Source organism: Balaenoptera borealis (assembly GCF_965194805.1).
Source record: "Balaenoptera borealis genome assembly, chromosome: 3".
Classification (NCBI taxonomy): domain Eukaryota; kingdom Metazoa; phylum Chordata; class Mammalia; order Artiodactyla; family Balaenopteridae; genus Balaenoptera; species Balaenoptera borealis.
In genome coordinates, this window is record NC_138866.1 from 174,999,665 (window position 1) to 175,017,950 (window position 18,286).

The 18,286-nt window shown below is 48.8% G+C and overlaps 1 protein-coding gene across 2 annotated transcripts in view; it reads left to right on the top strand.

Annotated features, from left to right (window-relative positions):
* The first annotated feature begins 283 nt into the window (after positions 1 to 283).
* LOC309625700 (cyclin-Y-like) overlaps positions 284 to 18,286 on the top strand; it is a 121,754-nt gene continuing 103,751 nt past the window's right edge. For both annotated transcript variants that reach the window (XM_082385764.1, XM_082385763.1), the window contains exons 1-2: positions 284 to 3,533; positions 3,785 to 3,947. In XM_082385764.1, coding sequence (XP_082241890.1) covers positions 3,517 to 3,533; positions 3,785 to 3,947 — 180 coding nt within the window. In that variant the 5' untranslated portion in view covers positions 284 to 3,516. The remainder of the gene's footprint in view (positions 3,534 to 3,784; positions 3,948 to 18,286) is intronic.

Genomic DNA, 18,286 nt, shown 5'->3' on the forward strand with positions numbered 1-18,286 from the left:
GTCCATTTACGGAGTGTGCCTCTCAGCCCATTTTGCCTCAGACTCGTTGAGCCCTTTGACTTCTTAAAACAAGTGTGATCAGGCCGTCAGCGCCAGTTTAAAGCTGAGCTGGGGGAGTGCGGTGAACAGCTGGGAGTTGGTTTGCGTGTGCTGGCGGGGGTGGAGCAGGAAAAAGGCAGGTCACCGGGCGCTGGCATGCTTGTGTCTTCCAGGTGTACCTCGACAGGCTTCTAAGGTACGCAGAGATTGACATCTGTCCGGCCAACTGGGAGCGGATTGCTCTGGGGGCCATCCTGCTGGCCTCCAAGGTGTGGGACGACCAGGCCGTGTGGAACGTGGACCACCGCCAGATCCTGAAGGACATCACGGTGGAGGACACGTGAGTGCGGCCGGGGGCCTCTAAGGAGGAAACCCGACCCTTTGTGGACGTGCACAGCGTGGACTGAGTGAATGTGACTGCATGTCTGTTGTGTGCTGGCCGAGGAAGGACACGGTTGCGGATAGGATGTGCAAAAACCTGTATTTCTCATCCTGTGGGTCCCGAACAGGTACTGGTGACACCTGACACCTTCTGGTTTGTGAAACTGGTCACTGAAACTGTATTCTAGGCGAACCTTCCTTTTCCTTCCTGCTCTCCGTCTGCGGTGAGGTTCATCCCAGCTCTGTACACACTGCAAACCGATGACAGGTAGCAGATGGGCTAAAATGTTACCCGTTTCTGTTCAGTTTCAGAGAGAAGGTTTTGACTGCTTTTGTCACATTTTGCAAGTTCACCTGCTTAAAATGAGTGTTCTGTCCCCGAGGTCCCCCTGTGCCTCCTGGTCAGGCTGCGTGTTCTCCTCTCTCAGGGCACCATCCTGAGCTCACGCTTAGCTGCACCCCAGGGGCTGGGTGTACAGGACGTGGGGTCAGAGCCTCTTGGGAGAAAGGAGCTGTTTTGGAAACACTTAATCAGGTTGAACTCCTTATAGTTCCTTACGGTTTACAGGCCTTTGTGACACGATTCTTGCTAATATTCTTCTGGGCTTGTTTGTCTGGCCTCCTTGAGGAAGCTCTGAGCTGCAGCAGGTTCCACTGTGTCCCGGCCCACGTCCAAGTCCTTGGACTCAGTGACCACTATGGGCTCCTCCTCAGCCTGGCCCCCGCTTCCTGTGGTTGCTGGTTCGCTGGGCACCCCATTTTTGTGCTGCCCTGGGAGCTCCTGTTTGTGTTTTGGGTCTTTTGCCAGAGCCTTTTCCTGCTGCAGACCCATACGACTCCTTCCTGCATCTGTCATTCTTTATTATAAAAAGTAAGACAAATAGGAAGTTTTTGATAGTAAGAAAAATAAAATAAAAATATTAAAAAATTCTTGATTATATTTCAAGGTGAAAACAGTTGCTGAGATAATTGTCATCCAGACAGTAAGTAGGTTGCTTCCACCTTTCAGCTGCTGTAAGTAACACTGTCGTGAACATGAACACGGGTGTGCAGATACCTCCCCGAGGCCCTGCTCTCTGTTCTTTGGGGTCTGTGCCCAGAAGTGGGATTGCTGCTTGGTGGCTGGTCTTTAAAGTGAGCCCATTTTTCTGGAAAAGCCGACAGGCCATTAGGTGATGAAAACAACTCTCTTTACCCCATTTTAGAGCTCCATTTGCAAGTTGCTAAATGGCATCAGTTCAGTTGGGTTTCTTTACAATGTTGAGCTAAAATATTTCTGAAATATTTTTTGTTTATTGACTTGAATTTATTTATTATAGAGCTTTACATCAGGACTATTTATTCGTAATTATCCCCTCGAGGGCGGTAAATCCATCAAGCCCGTTCTCTCTGCATCACTGTTAGTTTTCTGATGGTTTATCACATAACAAGCTGTCATATGTCCCTGGGGGATGTACTGCTGCCATTTGAAGATTGAAATTTGGGGAACTATTTTTATTTTCTAAATCTTGCCTTAGTTTGAAAACACAGCAGCTCTAAAATCTTTATTCCCCCCGCAACTTAAACAGAAACATTCAAGAAAACAAATATTCAGAAAGGCTGTTTTTTCCCTGAGGAACCCTGGGAAACCGTCACCTTGTTCCAAATCAGATTCCTCTTGACTTTAATCCTAGTTATACCCTCAACAAGAGACAGTGGTGTCTAGATACCATTTGGGGCAGGAATAGCAGACTAGTTCTCTTAACGTTTATACTAAAAGCAAGGTTTTCTTCCTGGCATTGGAGAATGGGATCTGCAGTGGCGCCTCTTGGCCACAGGGTGGCAGTCGGTGCACAGGCAGGTCCCAGGTCGTCCAGGAGAGAGCACTTCTGCCTTAGCGGTATTTTTGACACACCTTGTTAAAATCTTATCTGGGTTCCAGTATTTCACAGGATGACCTCTTAAATCTCACGTAAAGGAGGAATAAAAGTCATTAAAAGTGTAAAGTTTAGCACAACACACACATTTGGGGCTTTACTCCTTTCTCGAAGCTGCATCGAAGCAGCCCCTCCGATTAAATGACCTGAATGCGACGTCTTGGTCGCGACGTCTTGGTCTCTCCCTCCCAGGAGCTCAGGCCTTCGATAACGACTTGCTGAGGTTTCTCGCTTCTGATCTGCCTGGGAGCTTCCGTCGGGGAACCAGCCTCCCTGCTCACCTCCCGGCCTCCCTGCCGCCTCAGTGCTCCCGCCCCTGTTGTCATAGCAGCGTTAGACAGGCTCGAACGGCTTGATGGGGCCCCTGGCCGGAAGCAGACGGGCTGCCCCGCCCCCCCGCCAGAAGCAGCCCGCCCCCACCTGGCTCCTCCCCGCCGGAGCGGATCGCTTCCGGGGCTCAGGTCAGCTCTCACTTCCGGAAAGCCTTCCCTGGATCCCTCCGCCCAGACTGAGCTTAGTCCGCTCCTTTCAGTAACAGTAATTATGGAGCACCAACTGCATGTCAGGTGCTGAGCTGGGGCCAAGCTGCACCGTCAGCTGTCACGGTTTCTGGCTCCGAGGAGACAAGACGGGGAGACTGTGATAAAGGACAGAAGTGAGCCCGGGGTGCTGCCCGGAGAGGTGGCCCTGGAGCAGTGCTCCCAGACAGACCTGTCGCTGAGGACGCTTCTCCCCCGGCAGTAACTACCGAGAAGTAGGCCTGAAAGTTTTCAGATGCGTATTCTGGCCGCCCTGGTTCGTCTTCATCCAGCTGGTTGGCTCCCTTGTGGACCAGGTGCTGTCGCTGAGTAGTTCTGAGCGGGCGGGCAGGCCCAGCAGCAGCAGCTCGCAGGAGTGTTGGAGATGCACGTTCTCGGGCCCACCCAGACCTGCCGGATCAGACGGGTGGGCCCAGCAGCGGCTCCTCACATGCCCTGCAGGTGATGGGTGTGCGCTGGGGCTTGGGAACCGCCTCCCCTCCCGCAGTCCCGAGGAAAGCCGGTCAGCGCGTCCCCACCTCTCCTCCCGGGAAGGACGCTCCTCCGGGCCTTGGGGAGGCCTGTCCTCCAGGCTGCCGTCCGCCCTCACTGGACTCCACTTGACAGCTCTCGACTGCGTCTTCTGCCCCCTGTTTGAGCCGATGGTTCACACGGAGAGGTGAGGCCAGAGCCTGCCGTGTATGTGCGTGTATGTGCGTGTGTGTGCGTGTGTGTGTGTGCGTGCGCACACAGACGCGCTCAGTCTCAGTGTCAGGGTCGCCCTGAAGACTTTCTGGTGATCATCCCAGTTGATCAGGCCTCATCCTTCCGGGCACTGGACCCGGTGGACTTGGCTGTTTCCAGCGGTCTGCCCGGGCGGCCGCGGGTGGGGACGGCGGCTGAGCTGTGCGTTTGTGTCTTTCTCTGCAGGAACGAGCTGGAGCGACATCTCCTCGAATTGCTCCAGTTCAACATCAACGTGCCCTCCAGTGTTTATGCCAAGTATTATTTTGGTCTTCATTCTCTGGCGGAAGCCAACAACCAGAGCTTCCACTCGGAGGCCATGAGCAGGGAGAGGGCCCACAAGCTGGAGGTAAGAGGCGTCGGCGCTCCGCGGGTGCACTGCTGCAAAGGGAGCTGTGCCTTCAAGGTTGTTCCCGCCACTGCGTGTCGTTGTAAAATAATGACGAGGTGCCTTGGATTTCATTTGTACAGCCTCGTATTTTTTTTTTTTTAGTTTATTTGTTTATGGCTGTGTTGGGTCTTCATTTCTGTGCGAGGGCTTTCTCCAGCTGTGGTAAGTGGGGGCCACTCTTCATCGCGGTGCGCGGGCCTTTCACTGTCGTGGCCTCTCTTGTTGCGGAGCACAGGCTCCAGACGCGCAGGCTCAGTAGTTGTGGCTCACGGGCCTAGTTGCTCCGCGGCATGTGGGATCTTCCCAGACCAGGGCTCGAACCCGTGTCCCCTGCATTAGCAGGCAGATTCTCAACCACTGCGCCACCAGGGAAGCCCCAGCCTCATATTTTTAATAACTTTCCTAATATCAGTTTTTATTTAATGTGCATTGATTCTATTTTTTTTTTTTTTTAGGGAAGGATTATTTATTTATTTATTTATTTATTTTTGGCTGTGTTGGGTCCTCGTTTCGTGCGAGGGCTTTCTCCAGTTGCGGCACGCGGGGGCCGCTCTTCATCGCGGTGCGCGGGCCTCTCACTATCGTGGCCTCTCTTGTTGTGGAGCACAGGCTCCAGACGCGCAGGCTCAGTAGTTGTGGCTCACAGGCCTAGTTGCTCCGCGGCTGTGGGATCTTCCCAGACCAGGGCTCGAACCCGTGTCCCCTGCATTGGCAGGCAGATTCTCAACCACTGTGCCACCAGGGAAGCCTTGATTCTATTTTTTTAAATCAAACAAGTTTTTTTTTTTTAACTCCTGTTTTAAAAAAATGAGTCCACACAAAAAAGTGTTTCCCAGCATGCACTTTTGTAAGGAAAAAGATACCAGATGACCCTATGATTGGGAATCCAAAAAAGGTTTAATTCTGCTTTTATTTTTCATTTTTTCAAAGTATTTTCTTCACAGCCCTGTTAGATCTGGGGCCAGCCCCATTGGTCTCGGCCTGGGTTTCGGGCCGTCATTGTTAAGCTGTGTGACTTTTATGTCTTATACTTGTGTGTAGCTCAGCTTTGCGCGTGCACCTAGCTCTTCCCATCTGACTTTTGACGGCTGAAAGTATGGGGACAAGGAGGCTCACAGGTGAGAGTTTCTGCATCTTCATCCCAGCACTGCACGGGGAGTGTGGTTCCTGCCTTGGTACCTAACGAAGGGAAGGACTGGGTGCTGGTCACGGATCAGACGTGGGAAGGAGCGGCCAGCACGAGGGGACGAGACAGCGTTCTCGCCGCGTGACAGCCTGGAAGGATCTTCTCTTCCCCTGTCAGTCGTTTTGATTGGAGATTATCTGTCCATGAAGTTAGTCAACACACCGAGCACCTGTATCTACCAGGCTTTGCCCATAATGGGGATAGATCAGGACTCAAACCCGTGGCCCCTGCCCTCGTAAAGCTGTATTGCTTTGGTCTGGACAATGGTTCTGACATGACAAGAAAGTAGACACGTGTCTTTATCACGTCTGGGGAATGAAGCAGAGTCTCTGGAGAGAAGAATGTGTAGAAGGTGCTTCTTGAATGTCAGTTCATGGGGCTCTACAATCATTTAGTTAATGTCATACTTCAGTAATTTTTTAGTATCTTGAAACTAATGTGATTACTACCAGGAAAATCTAGGAGAAGCAACTGGAAAATGGTTACTAAGAATTCTAATGGATGGCAGGTACAAGATCACTATACCCAAATTGATAGTTTTCCAAGTCACCGGCAATAACCAATTAGAGAATATAATAGAGAAAAGGTGCCATTCAAAATTGCAACAAAGTATAAGCAACCGAAGAACACAAGCATTGTCCTAGCAATGTGCCCAGCGCAACTGAAGCACTTAGCATACGTTTCTCTTTCTTTCTTTTTTTTTTTTTTAGCATATGTTAACTCACGTAATCTTCACCGTAGTCTGAGGGGGTAGCTACTATGATTATTCCCAGACAGGAGTGCGTAGGCTTGGAGAGGAGAACAGCCTTGCCTGGGCCCACTCACAAGGCTGTAGAGCCTGGAAGCCAGGAAGCCAGACCGTAGAGCTTGTGTTTAACCACCGCACCCCAAGGCCTCCCAGTGCCCCTGCTCAGGGAGAAACCTGTCAAGAAAAGTGCTATAGTGTCTGGGTCTTCCCCCCACCGCAAATTTATTCCAGTCTCAGACCTGCAAGTGTGACCTGTTTGGAGAGGGGTATTTGCAGATGAGGTCGCACTGGATTAGGGTGGGTCCTGAATCCAATACCAGTGTCCTTCTAAGGAGACGGAGACCAGAGACATGGGGACAAGGCCACACGGTGACAGCAGAGACTGGAGTGGGAGAGGCAAGGAAGGGGGTCTTCCCTGGAGCTTGGAGAGTACGTGGCCGGATGCCTTGATTCCAGACTTCCAGCCTCCAGAACCATGAGAAAGTCAAGTTCTGCTGTTGGAAGCCGCCGCAGCTCCAGGAATCTCAGAGACGTGCAAAACCTAAATACAGAAAATGCTCAGTGCTCCTTGGAAAAGGACCGGACGGGATGCACCGTGTTCCTGATGTAAACACATCCGTCTGCACCCCCTTTCCACTGCCCCCTCCATCCAGGGGATTCCTGTCACCCAGTCCTGTCCCGACTGAGGACCTTTCTCTGAGCTGTGATTTCTGTCTGGCACGTTTTCCCCACGGATTTGCATGAGAAACTCTTCTCATTCCGATGCCCCTCAGATGTCACTTTGTCCCAGAGGCCTGCTGTGGCCACCCCGTGGAAGGCAGCCCACCCTGCTGCCCTCACAGCGAGGACCTGGCATGGCCCTCGGCGCCTCAGCTCCCTGGCCCCTGTCTTCACATCCCTCCGCACCCCGAGTGTGGCCCCGGAGGGAAGGAGGGAGGTCAGAGAACCGAGACAGAGCCGGCCTTGAGGGTGACTTAAGGAAAGGAATGTGTGTGGGATCTGGGTACACATGGAGAAGGAAAGGGGATCCACTCAGGAATCCTGTCCCTCCTCCCCGTGCCTGCCCTCCCCATCAGCCCTCTCCCCCTCCCCCCTCCATACCTCCTCTCCCCACTCCTTCCTTCCGTCTGGGCATTGCTGAGGCCCAGCGCTAGGGAGACGTTCCCCTCGGTAGAGATGCACATGCAAACATGAAAGAAAGACTTTGGAAGTCAACCAGGGAAGTCTGAACAGTATCTCAAACATAGCTTTTCCCCCAGAAACATAACGCTGCTCCCTCATATTAGGTGCTTCCAACTCACAGAGCTTTCTTCTCACCCATCCCCTGGGCAGCTCCCTGATGGGATGGAGCAGACCTGGTCCCCACAGTTTCCAGATGGGCTGAAGTCAGGAGGGCAGAGTGACTTGGTAAAGGTTGTAGCATCAGCCCCAGCCTGTCTCCAGCTGCCCCTAAGACCGTCTCGTGGGCAGGTCCCACCCATCACCGGCATCTCCAGAGCATTGTCCTTGGCGGGGAGACAGCTGCACTCTTTGAGCCTTTTAAGAAGGCTTAGCAATACCTACCAGCGTGAGCGGCATATAGGACTGTTACTTTTGTAGCTGCTAAATCCAGATGCCACACAAATGGCGGGCCCAGTCTGCTCACAGCATCCTGCGGGCTCCAGGCATGGCTGTTTCGAAGCGTTGGCTCGGCTTCCAGTGGCGCCCTTCCCATCCGGTCTCAGCTTGAGTGCTTTAGAGAGTCTGGACTCTGGGGATTTCATAGGTGGCCCCAGCCGTCCCCTCCCCTGAGGCCACGGCCTGTCCTCTGGCCTGCAGGGGTCCTGCTGGACCGTGGTTTTCTTTTTCTGTACTTTCGAATTCTCATTCTTAAGTCTGAGGCACATTTTCTAGCTCAAAATATGCCCAGGCTATGGCTGTCACTGGGTGTCTCAGTCTGGCTGCTGCTTCCTCATGATTCACGTCTCAGCTCAGAAGTCATCCCTTCAGCGGCCTTTTCTGCCGCCTCCTCTGGAATCGCACTGACCCCTCCCTGCCACCTCAGCTCGCTGCTGGCCTTCATGTTTTGGTCATTTCTCTGCCTGCCATCGGCTGAGAGCACCCGCTGCTTCTGTTGGGCTTAGAGCCTACCTCTCCCTCCTGTAACAGAAAACGGAACTTGCTGCGCTCGGGAAGGGACAGCTGCCAGGGGGCGTCTCTGAGCAAAGGGGATCTTGCTGGGGTGTCAGAGAGCGTGGGGCTCAGGGATTTCAGTCCTTCTTGACCGGTGAGAATGGGTCCTAAACGAGTTCTGATGAATCCTTGCTGCTGTGGCCAAATAACAACCAGAAGCTGTTCATCCCCTCCCCGCTGTGAGCTCTCTGAAACAAAGGACCTTCTGTCTTGTCCGCCTCAGCACTGGCGCCAGCTTCTCCTGTGCTGGGAGGGCCTGGGGAATTGAACTCTGAAGGGTTGAGTGGAGAAGATGGACGGTGGGGTAAGTGCCACCCGGGTTCCAGAGGGTAGGGCCTCAGCCAGCGGTCAGGGCCAGTTCCACGGCCGGGGGTTTCTGCTCAGTCTAAGGAAGACAGCCTTGAAGGGTGACGGCCACGTGTGGAAATGTCAGCCCGGCCGTGGATTTGATGGGGAAGAGCCTGACTCCTCACCAGGTGAGCAAGGCCCTGACCCTCGGAGACCTGTGGGCTGGAGACAGATTTGCTTTCTCTCCTGAGCAGGTGCCTGCCCACCTGCACGTCTTCCCACTGTGGTCATCAGAGTGGCAGAATCAAGGCCTCTGGCACCAGCTCCTATTCACCGTTCTCAAAGACACTGGTAAGAAGTGTCCCCCCTCCTTGCCCCAGGCCTCGCTGCCAGCGTCAGAAGGTCTGGAGACCAGGGACTTCCCTGGTGGTCCAGGGGTTAAGACTCTGCGCTTCCACTGCAGGGGGTGCAGGTTAGGTCCCTGATCAGGGAACTAAGATCCCACACGCCTCCGGACGCAGCCCCTGCATGCTCACGCCAGCTGCCGTCCACTGTAAACGACCTGTTCCCCCTCCTCTGGTTTCCGCTAGGGATTTCAGAGGAGCCCCCGGCCTGGACGCCGTGCAGCTCAATTCCCAGGTCCCGAGCACCGGGCGCTCGTGTGGACGCATGCCGTGTGTGTGTGCCGGGGACCTGCTCCACATCTTCTGCGTCGGTGCTGGGCCTGGGTGCAGGCAGGGGGGTGGGCGTTCGAGCACAGAGTGGGGTTCGGGTGCTCGGGCCGAACCCCACCTGGGAGGCTGGTATTGCTCGCTGTCTGGAGCCCATAGATTCTGTCCAGGTCACCCACTGGCGGCGACACAGTCTTGACAGAGCTAGTGGTTTGGTAGCAGCACGTCGTCCCTCCGGCTTCCAGGCAAAGGTCTTCCTGCCCCGTTGGAGCATTTACGCGTCTCTGAGCCGGGTCTGGGCGGGCGGGACGCACAGATACGCTGACACTGACCCGCCGCCCTCCTGGCTGAGGAGAGAAGCCGGCCGGCTCCATCCTGTCCTGGGCCAGACCTGACCACCTTCCCCCTTAGCTGCTGTTCTGCACATGTGAGCATAAAACAACCCTTAGGAAGGGCCTTAGGGAGCATCTTGTCCAACATACACACTTGACAGATGAGTGACTGAGGTCACGAAACTCTCTGGGAGAAAACTAGGATTGATTGATTGATTTCATATGCAGTGTTTATTGACAATTTTAAACTGAATCTTCCCATTAAAGGGGTTGAAGAAATTTACAAAAAGTCATATGCGGTAGGACTTATAAAACAGAAAATAAATAAAGTGCACAGAGAATATAGGGGAGTTGTTATCTCAGAAAACTAGGCTCATATGGTTACTACATTTGAGCATTAACTTCACCTTTTTTCAAGTCTTGGTTAGATAAAGGATATATATATAGATATATGCACATATATAATAATAATTTTTTCCAATTTTTAAAAATTGAAGTGTAGTTGATTTACAATATGCTAATCTCTGCTGTACAGAAAAGTGACTTAGTTATACACATATACACATTCTTTTTTCCTATTCTTTTCCATTGTGGTTTATCTCACGAGATTGGATATATTTCCCTGTGCTATACAGTAGGACCTTGTTGTTTATCCATTCTAAATGTACTAGTTTGCATCTACCAACCCCAAACTCGCAGTCCATCTCTCTCCCTGCCCCCTTGGCAACCACAAGTCGGCTCTTTATGTCTGTGAGTCTGAAAACTAGGATTTTGATGGTTTCAGACACACCCCATCCCCGAGCAGCACTTTGCCTGCTGAACCACAATCAACTTCAGTTTGCACACGTGGTTGTGAGATGGAGGAGAGTGAGTCTGCGATGTCTGTGGTCCGGGGGCAGAGGCCTTCTCCGCGTCTGCCAGCTCTCCTGCCTGATGCCCTGGGGCCAACGGGCTGGGGCCACCAGTGTGACCCATGTTTCAGTACTAGTCCCAGCTGCCCTGTCCCTGCATGCTCATGCTAGGTGGGCACGACAGTGGCTGTCACTGTCTAATGCCAGCTGCATGGCCCTTTCCCACGACTCACTCCTCTCTGGAACCCCAGTGTATGTGGGACGGAGACACAAGGATGGGTCTGCTTTAGTGGAAGACATTCCACCCACTTAGCAAGCCCTGAAAAACCGCCATCAGACCTTAAGGTTCAAAGAAACAAGTTTGAGGATCACGTCTTGCACAATTTTTCAAATTCCTCAATTCTCCTATGCAGTGCTATTATTTCCCCCAGTTTCTAGTTGAGGAAACTTAGATGAAGAGAAGTTTGTGAACTTGAGGGTGATACAGCAAGGATTCAAAACTCAGGCTGGTCGGATTCTTAAATTCTTGCTCCAAATCTCTCTACCCTCAGGAATTCCCTGGCGGATCAGCAGAGAAATGCAGTTTGGGGTCCACAACCATGGTGAGGCGTGTGTAAGACCCTGCACAGCAAAGGAAGGAGGATGCTTTTATAGGGAGGAAAAGGAAGTGGGTGTGGCGGCTACAGTAAACAAAGAATCTGTGGCTTCTCATTGGCTGAGCCCTGCCAGGAAAGAGGCAGAGTCTTTCTTCTTCCTGTTGGGATCTGCTATCGTCGCTGGCTGTGAGAGCTCCCCCTGCTGGTCTCCTGATTCCATTCGATTGAGGCTTCTGTTATTTATTAATTTTTTTATATTCTGTGTGTCCTAATCTCCTTTCTCATAAGGACAGCAGTCAGATTGGATTAGGTCCCACCCCAATGGCCTTATTCTAACTTAATTGCCTCTTTAAAGGCCCTATCTCCAAATTCAGTCACATTATGAGGTCCTGGGGGTTAGGGCTACAACATATGAATGTCTGGGCTGGGGTGTGGCGGGGAGCGGACACAATTCAGCCCATAACACTTTTCTTAACTTCATTACTTTTGCTCTTTGATGTCTGAAGGCGTTGAGACAGTGACTTCTGACTCCTTTCTCTGTCTACGGATGCTGCCTGAGAGCGTGTGCCTCTCTCTCTCTCTCTCTCTCTCATGAGGTTATAAATACTTAGATGGCACTGCCCATGGTGTTCTCTGTCTTCATGTATTTCCCCACCTGAAGATACCACCCTCCCCTTCCACTGTCAGCTGCTGGTGTTGCCACTGGCAAGGTTATCCCAGCTGGCTCCTCTCCCCCTTGGACTTCAGAATGGAAGTCAGGAACTGAACGGCACTCATCAGGGCCTGAGCCCAGCCATGGCGTGGCCGCTGTGTGCTCCAGCTCCCCCAGGGCACAGGCATCATTCTCGTGAGGGTGCCACCGGTCGCAGACGCGTTAGAGACAGGAGGCACCGGCATACCCCTGCTCTCTTCAGATCCTCGTTCTGAGGGTATGGATCAGGAAATGCACCCACCCCCGCAGGTACAGACCGGCTCCCACATCTTCAGTGATCCCAGCCTTAGTTTAGAATCAATGAGTTTTCCCTCCTTCCGAGCTCCTCTCACTTACTAAGGAGAGGGGTGGACCGACCAGGAAGATCCAGCAAACACACGTGTTGGTGGCTAAAAGAAATTCTTGCTTGAAATTGTCCTTTAGGGAAGGCTTTTCTTTTCTCAGCTCCAAATAGAGAAAGCATTCATGTAGCTAATGTCAGAAGCTCATGCATGTATTTGGTCACTTAAACTGCTGCCAATGGCCACGTTGAAATAGCTGTACTTTGAGACATCGTTTCACATCTTCAACTCCTGGTCTGCCTTAGTGACCCAATTTAACAAAAAAGGAGAAACAAGAAACAACTAGTTTTAGATTTTGCTTGTCCCTGAAAAATGGTAGAAAAACACTCCCAGGAAATTCCCTGCAGTTCCCAGACTGTTCAGTCCAATTGCTGAGGCTTTTTACCGAAGAAGGGCACTTTTTCCCCCCACTAAGCCAAAAACAAACAAAAAACTACAACGTCAACAAAAAAAGCACATTAAATTTCCAGCTGTCTTTTGTCAGAAAAAATACCATCACTTTTGATAACTAGCATAACTCTAGCAACTTTGGCAACAGTATGGGTTTTGTTTCCAAAGAGCTAAGTCTGGAATGCAAGTAAGAAATCAGAAATACAAGTAAGAAGGAATAACTCAATCCCTGTTGTCTTTCAGGATGGGTTATTTACTGCTGTCGTAAACTACACACAGTGAGCCGTTTTTGCTACGGAAGCTGAGAGGAGCCATTTTGCCTTGACTGTATTATTCAGCGCAGCTAGAACACTTATTTAGAAACAGGCTCAAGTCGCAACTGATGTCTCCAGCACTCAATACCTCTTCACTCCAATGCCAAAATCCGTTGTCTTCATTTGATAACTTTGCATTTTTAAAAATTTATTAAGTTAGAATATTTTCACTATCACCATCACATTTCACTGTCTTATTGTAAGGATTTCTTTTATTTATTTATTTATTTATTTTTGGCTGCATTGGGTCTTCGTTGCTGCACGCGGGCTTTCTTTTTAGTCGCAGAAGCGGGGGCTACTCTTCTTTGCGGTGCACAGACTTCTCATTGCAGTGGCTTCTCCTGTTGCAGAGCATGGGCTCTAGGTGCGCGGGCGTCAGTAGTTGTGGCACGCAGGCTCAGGAGTTGTGGCTCGCGGGCTCCAGAGCGCAGGCTCCGGAGTTGTGGCGCACGGGCTCAGTTGCTCCGCGGCATGTGGGATCCCCCCAGACCAGCGCTCGAACCCGTGTCCCCTGCATTGGCAGGCGGACTCTGAACCACTGCACCACCAGGGAAGCCCTGTAAGGATTTCTTACCATAAATATGCCCTTCCTTGCAAAAGGGAGAAAATGCAATGATCCAAAAGACATATTTTGGCCCCTTTTCTAGCCCCTACTGCTCACAGCGATCCTGGTGAGCCTCAGGGCCGAGGCATAAGTGTTCTTATTCTTTTGAAAAACTTAATTTATGGAGATGTAAAGTTCTTGTTCTTTTCCTTGTCTTCTGTTCTTTTGTAATTTATTTTCCTCCTCTTTCTCTTCCCTTTGCTCTTCCTCCTCTTCATTCTCTCGCTTTTCATATCTCTTTCTTCCCTAAGAGTACACAGGTCGGCTCCCTAGGTGGTTATACCCAGGTTTATCTATCATTTTCACGGCCTGGTTAGAATGCTTCAGATGAAGTTGTTTGCAGAGCCCTGACAGCAAGTACACAGCTCCATATAGCAAGAATAGATAAAAGATTAATGGGAGGAAAAATCTTGCTGTTTCTCTATGTCCTTAGGGTAAAGGGAAATTGGGGTCAAGGTTGACACAGACCATTAAGTAGGGTTTTTGCCCACAGTCATGACAGAATAAATGATACTGGACTAGACCACTCACTGTAAGTAACTTAAAAAACTGGATGCAATAGGTGAAGTAAAAGCTTTCAGATGTTGAAAATAGACAGCAAAGGACTGTGGTCCCTGACGTAAGGGAAACAAATGAAGTCACCCTGATGATTCTTCTAGCTTTTTGTCTGGAGGCAGTTTTTGGACAGCTCCCAGGGGAAACCTAAGCAGATCATGGAGGCCTTACTGAATTGAGAAGACAGATGAGAGGAAGCTATATAGAACCCCAGAAATGTGCATAGAAGTTCCCTGAGTCTTTGACTGAATACTGAGCTCTACATGTAAAGAGAAAAACTCTATACAGTCAGGAAATAAGCAACTTCAAGGAAGCTTTTTAAGGTGAACAATTCCTAGGTCTCACATAGGATAGGAAGACATTTAAATTCCATCCAGCCAGAGTGAGGATACCTTGTTAAACCCCTGGGTAATTCAATAAAGACTCTAGAAATGTAATACCTTAGTAGTAGGGCCAAACTGAATTCACTCTAACAAAGCTTAAAATGAGTCTCAGAAGGAGATATGGGGATATATGTATATGTATAGCTGATTCACTTGTTATAAAGAAGAAACTAACACACCATTGTAATGCAATTATACTCCAATAAAGATGTTTAAAAAAAAAAATGAGTCTCAGAAATATCAAGCTAATCCTCAAACAACTCAACTGTCAGTCAAATCAAAATTCAACATTTTTGAATGAAGATAAAATCCAGACGTCTAACAATGTAGCATACACAATGTCCAGCATTCAATAAAAATAATTAGACGTGTGAAGAAGCAGGAAAAGGTGTGACTCATAATGAAGAGAAAAACCAGTCAATATCAATAGACCCAGACATAGTAGTTCCAGAAGATGGAATTAGCAGACAAGGACTTTTTTTTTTTTTTTTTTGGCATGGAAAAGGTCTCCAATTTTTTTTTTTTTAATTTTTTTTGCAATTTTATTTATTTATTTTTTTAAACTTATTTATTTACTTATTTTTGGCTGTGTTGGGTCTCTGTTGCTGCGCACTGGCTTTCTCTAGATTCAGGGAGTGGGGGCTGCTCTTTGTTGCAGTGCGCGGGCTTCTCATTGTGGTGGCTTCTCTTGTTGCGGAGCATGGACTCTAGGCGTGCAGGCTTCAGTAGTTGTGGCACTCGGGCTCAGTAGTTGTGGCTCACAGGCTCTAGAGCGCAGGCTCAGTAGTTGTGGCACACGGGCTTAGTTGCTCCGCGGCATGTGGGATCTTCCCGGACCTGGGCTCGAACCCATGTCCCCTAGCATTAGCAGGCAGATTATTAACCACTGCGCCACCAGGGAAGTCCCCAATTTATTATTAAGCAAAAGAGCAAGATACCAGAACATAAAATTTAGTGCAAATCTACTTTTGTTAAAAATTCAACATAGATGGAAGCAGCACAGTGAAGAACTTACGGCATGGGCTTGTGGAATTCTGTTGACCTGGGTTCAAATGCCTCCTCTATGGTTGCTTGATGTTTAACCTTGAGAAAATTGCTTTCTCTCTGAGCCTCTATTTCCTTCTCTATGCAACACACTTAGGAAAATATAAGTTCTCTTGCAGTTTTGTGTGAGACTAAAATGGAAAACCCCTGAGATACACTGAGGACTATGTCCGAGGGGTCTCCCTATGTTGACTTGGAGCCCAGTGGAAGGGCCATGGCCTGGGCACCAGGCTGACGTGGGCTCAAGGCCCGGGTCCAGCATTGACAAACCTGCTGATTCTGGGAAGGCTACTCCCTTCCTCTGTTTTGGTTTCCTCTTTTATGAAGCATGATTCCACTTTTCTGTGTCTGCTGTGAGTTTTAAATGAAGGCACAGGCTTGTCAAGGACACAGAGTGAATGTTGTGATGGTCAGAATCAGTGGAACCATTTTATGTTGATATTTGCATTAACTAAGACCTGGCAGGATATAACAGCCAAAACTTACACAGAAGCGTCTGTTCGCCACACACACTCTAAACACTTAAAAATTAACAACACATTTAATTTTCACCACAGCCCTCATAAGGCATTATTACTTATCCATGTTTCTAGACAAGAAAACAGAGGCACAGAGATGTTTAGTAACTTTTCCAAAGTCAAACATGGTATAAATGATGAAACTTGGATTATGAAGCCTGGCACATTGGTTTCAAAATATATTTATGCCTTTAACCACCTTACTAGATCACCTTTCAATTGAAATGTTAACACCGCTGGGAAGGGAGGAGTGCCTCATCTGTCTGCCTGGGTCTGGGGTCAGCGGTGGGGAGAAGGGAGAGGACAGGCAGGATTAGCTCCCACATCAAGAATATAATCTTTTTCTTTCTTTTCTTTTTTTTTCTTTAACATATTTATTGGAGTATAATTGATTTACAGTGTTGTGTTAGTTTCTGAGGTATAACAAAGTGAATCAGCTATATGTATACATATATCCCCATATCCCCTCTCTCTTGCGTCTCCCTCCCACCCTCCATGTCCCAGCCCTCTAGGTGGTCGCAAAGCACCAAGCTGATCTCCCTGTGCTATGCAGCTGCTTCCCACTAGCTATCTGTTTTACGTTTGGTAGTGTATATATGTCCATGCCACTCTCTCACTTTGTCCCAGCTTACCCTTCCCCCTCCCCGTGTCCTCAAGTCCATTCTCTATGTCTGTGTCTTTATTCCTATCCTGCCCCTAGGTTCATCAGAACCATTTTTTTTTTAGATTCCATATATATGTGTTAGCATACGGTATTTGCTTTTCTCTTTCTGATTTACTTCACTCTGTATGACAGACTCTAGGTCCATCCACCTCACTACAAATAACTCAATTTCATTTCTTTCTATGGCTGAGTAATATTCCATTGTATATATGTGCCACATCTCCTTTATCCATTCATCTGTCGATGGACACTTAGGTTGCTTCCATGTACAGACAAGGACTTTAAGACCAGTTATTCTAAACATAGTCAAGAATTTAAGAGAAAACAAATATAATGAGGAGAACGGCTATATTAACACCAGAAAAATATACTTCAGGAAATGGAATATTACTAGAGATGAACAGGGACATTTCACAGTGATAAAAGGGTCAATTCATCAAGAAGACATAAAAATATTAATATGTATACATCTGATAACAAAATTTCAAATTACATGAAAACAGTCAACTAGGAAAAAACAACAGTTGTAGTGGCTGTTTTAAATTAAAAAGGAAAATACTACACAGCTATTTGCAAGGTCATCTTTATCACCATAGATTGACTGAGTAAGGGAACTACCCTGGGACGTTTTTGGGGTGACAGGAAAACAGCTTAACAGATTTGACCTCAAAGAGCTCACAATAGGGCTGAAATACAGAACACATACACACAGATTAAAATATTAAGAGGTATGTCTTATGTATTTTCCTTAAACTTCTGCCTTTCAATTTTTGAATCAAATAAATCATTAAGTTCTTGTTGACTGTTTTCCATCTTGAAGGATTAGTGCTTGACCTTACAAACATCATAGTAACTGCTTAGTCATCCCGGCTATGCCCAAGTGGCTACATGACCATCCCCTCCCAGGTTCAGCTAGAACCCACAGAACTGGAGGAGGATCACTGTTAACATGACATGAGACCAGAGATCAGCGCTGGGGTCCCAAGAAGGCTTGTGATGAGCTACTGCCGGCCCCTTGCTTTCAGCTCTTCTCGAAGCAGGCTGTGAGGCATCAGTGCACTCCGATAAGGAGAATAGTTATCAAAAAAGAAAGAAGATTCATTCTCAGGGTGATTCACACTCATTATGGTTAATTAAGCCAGTAAGGGCCCCACTTAAGATGAGACCAGAGCCACACCTTGGGAAAAATCATTTTTAAAGATTCACTTTGTACACACAACTCAATCTTTTCAAGGAAACTGCCTGGAGGTAGTGCTGGGATTAGAATGGATTACCCCCTAAAAGAGCCTTTCCAGAAATCCCAACTCAGCTAGCAGGAGGGGCTCTTTGTTGCCTTTTAATAAATGATTGAATTTATTTATGCCACTTCTTTCCAAGAAAGATGAAAGTAGCTAACCAAACAAAACTTCTATGAGCTTAGCTCGTTCCAGAAAGGAAAAGCAGAGGCCCAGAGAGATGTCTGTTCTGGGCTCGGCTGAGAGTGAGAGCTTCTCTTTGGATCTTCCCCAGTTTCCCCAGTTGTTCCCAGCTCTGTGTCACATGGAAACACCAGGGACTTTGGGGTCAAATAATGTGGGATGGAATCCCAGCCTTGCACTTACACCGTGTGGGCTTAGGCAGTCATGAGATGTCACAGAACCCTATGTTCTTCATCTGTAACGTGCCTCTCTCTCTCTCTCTCTCTGTCTCTCTAGTGTGTGCGCGCACACGCACATACACACACACACATGCACACATTGCAGATATTTGTTTTCTCCTTCACACCCTCTTTGTGCCTCTATTACAGGCCCATCATTCATTACTGTTACTTGACCATGTCTTAGCTCTCTTGGGATCTGGAAAGTTGGTCGCTATTCTTACGGGTAGAAAAGTCCTTGTCTCTGTCCTTGAAGGAAAGGGCTGTGTCTTACTCACCTACATCCCTAAAC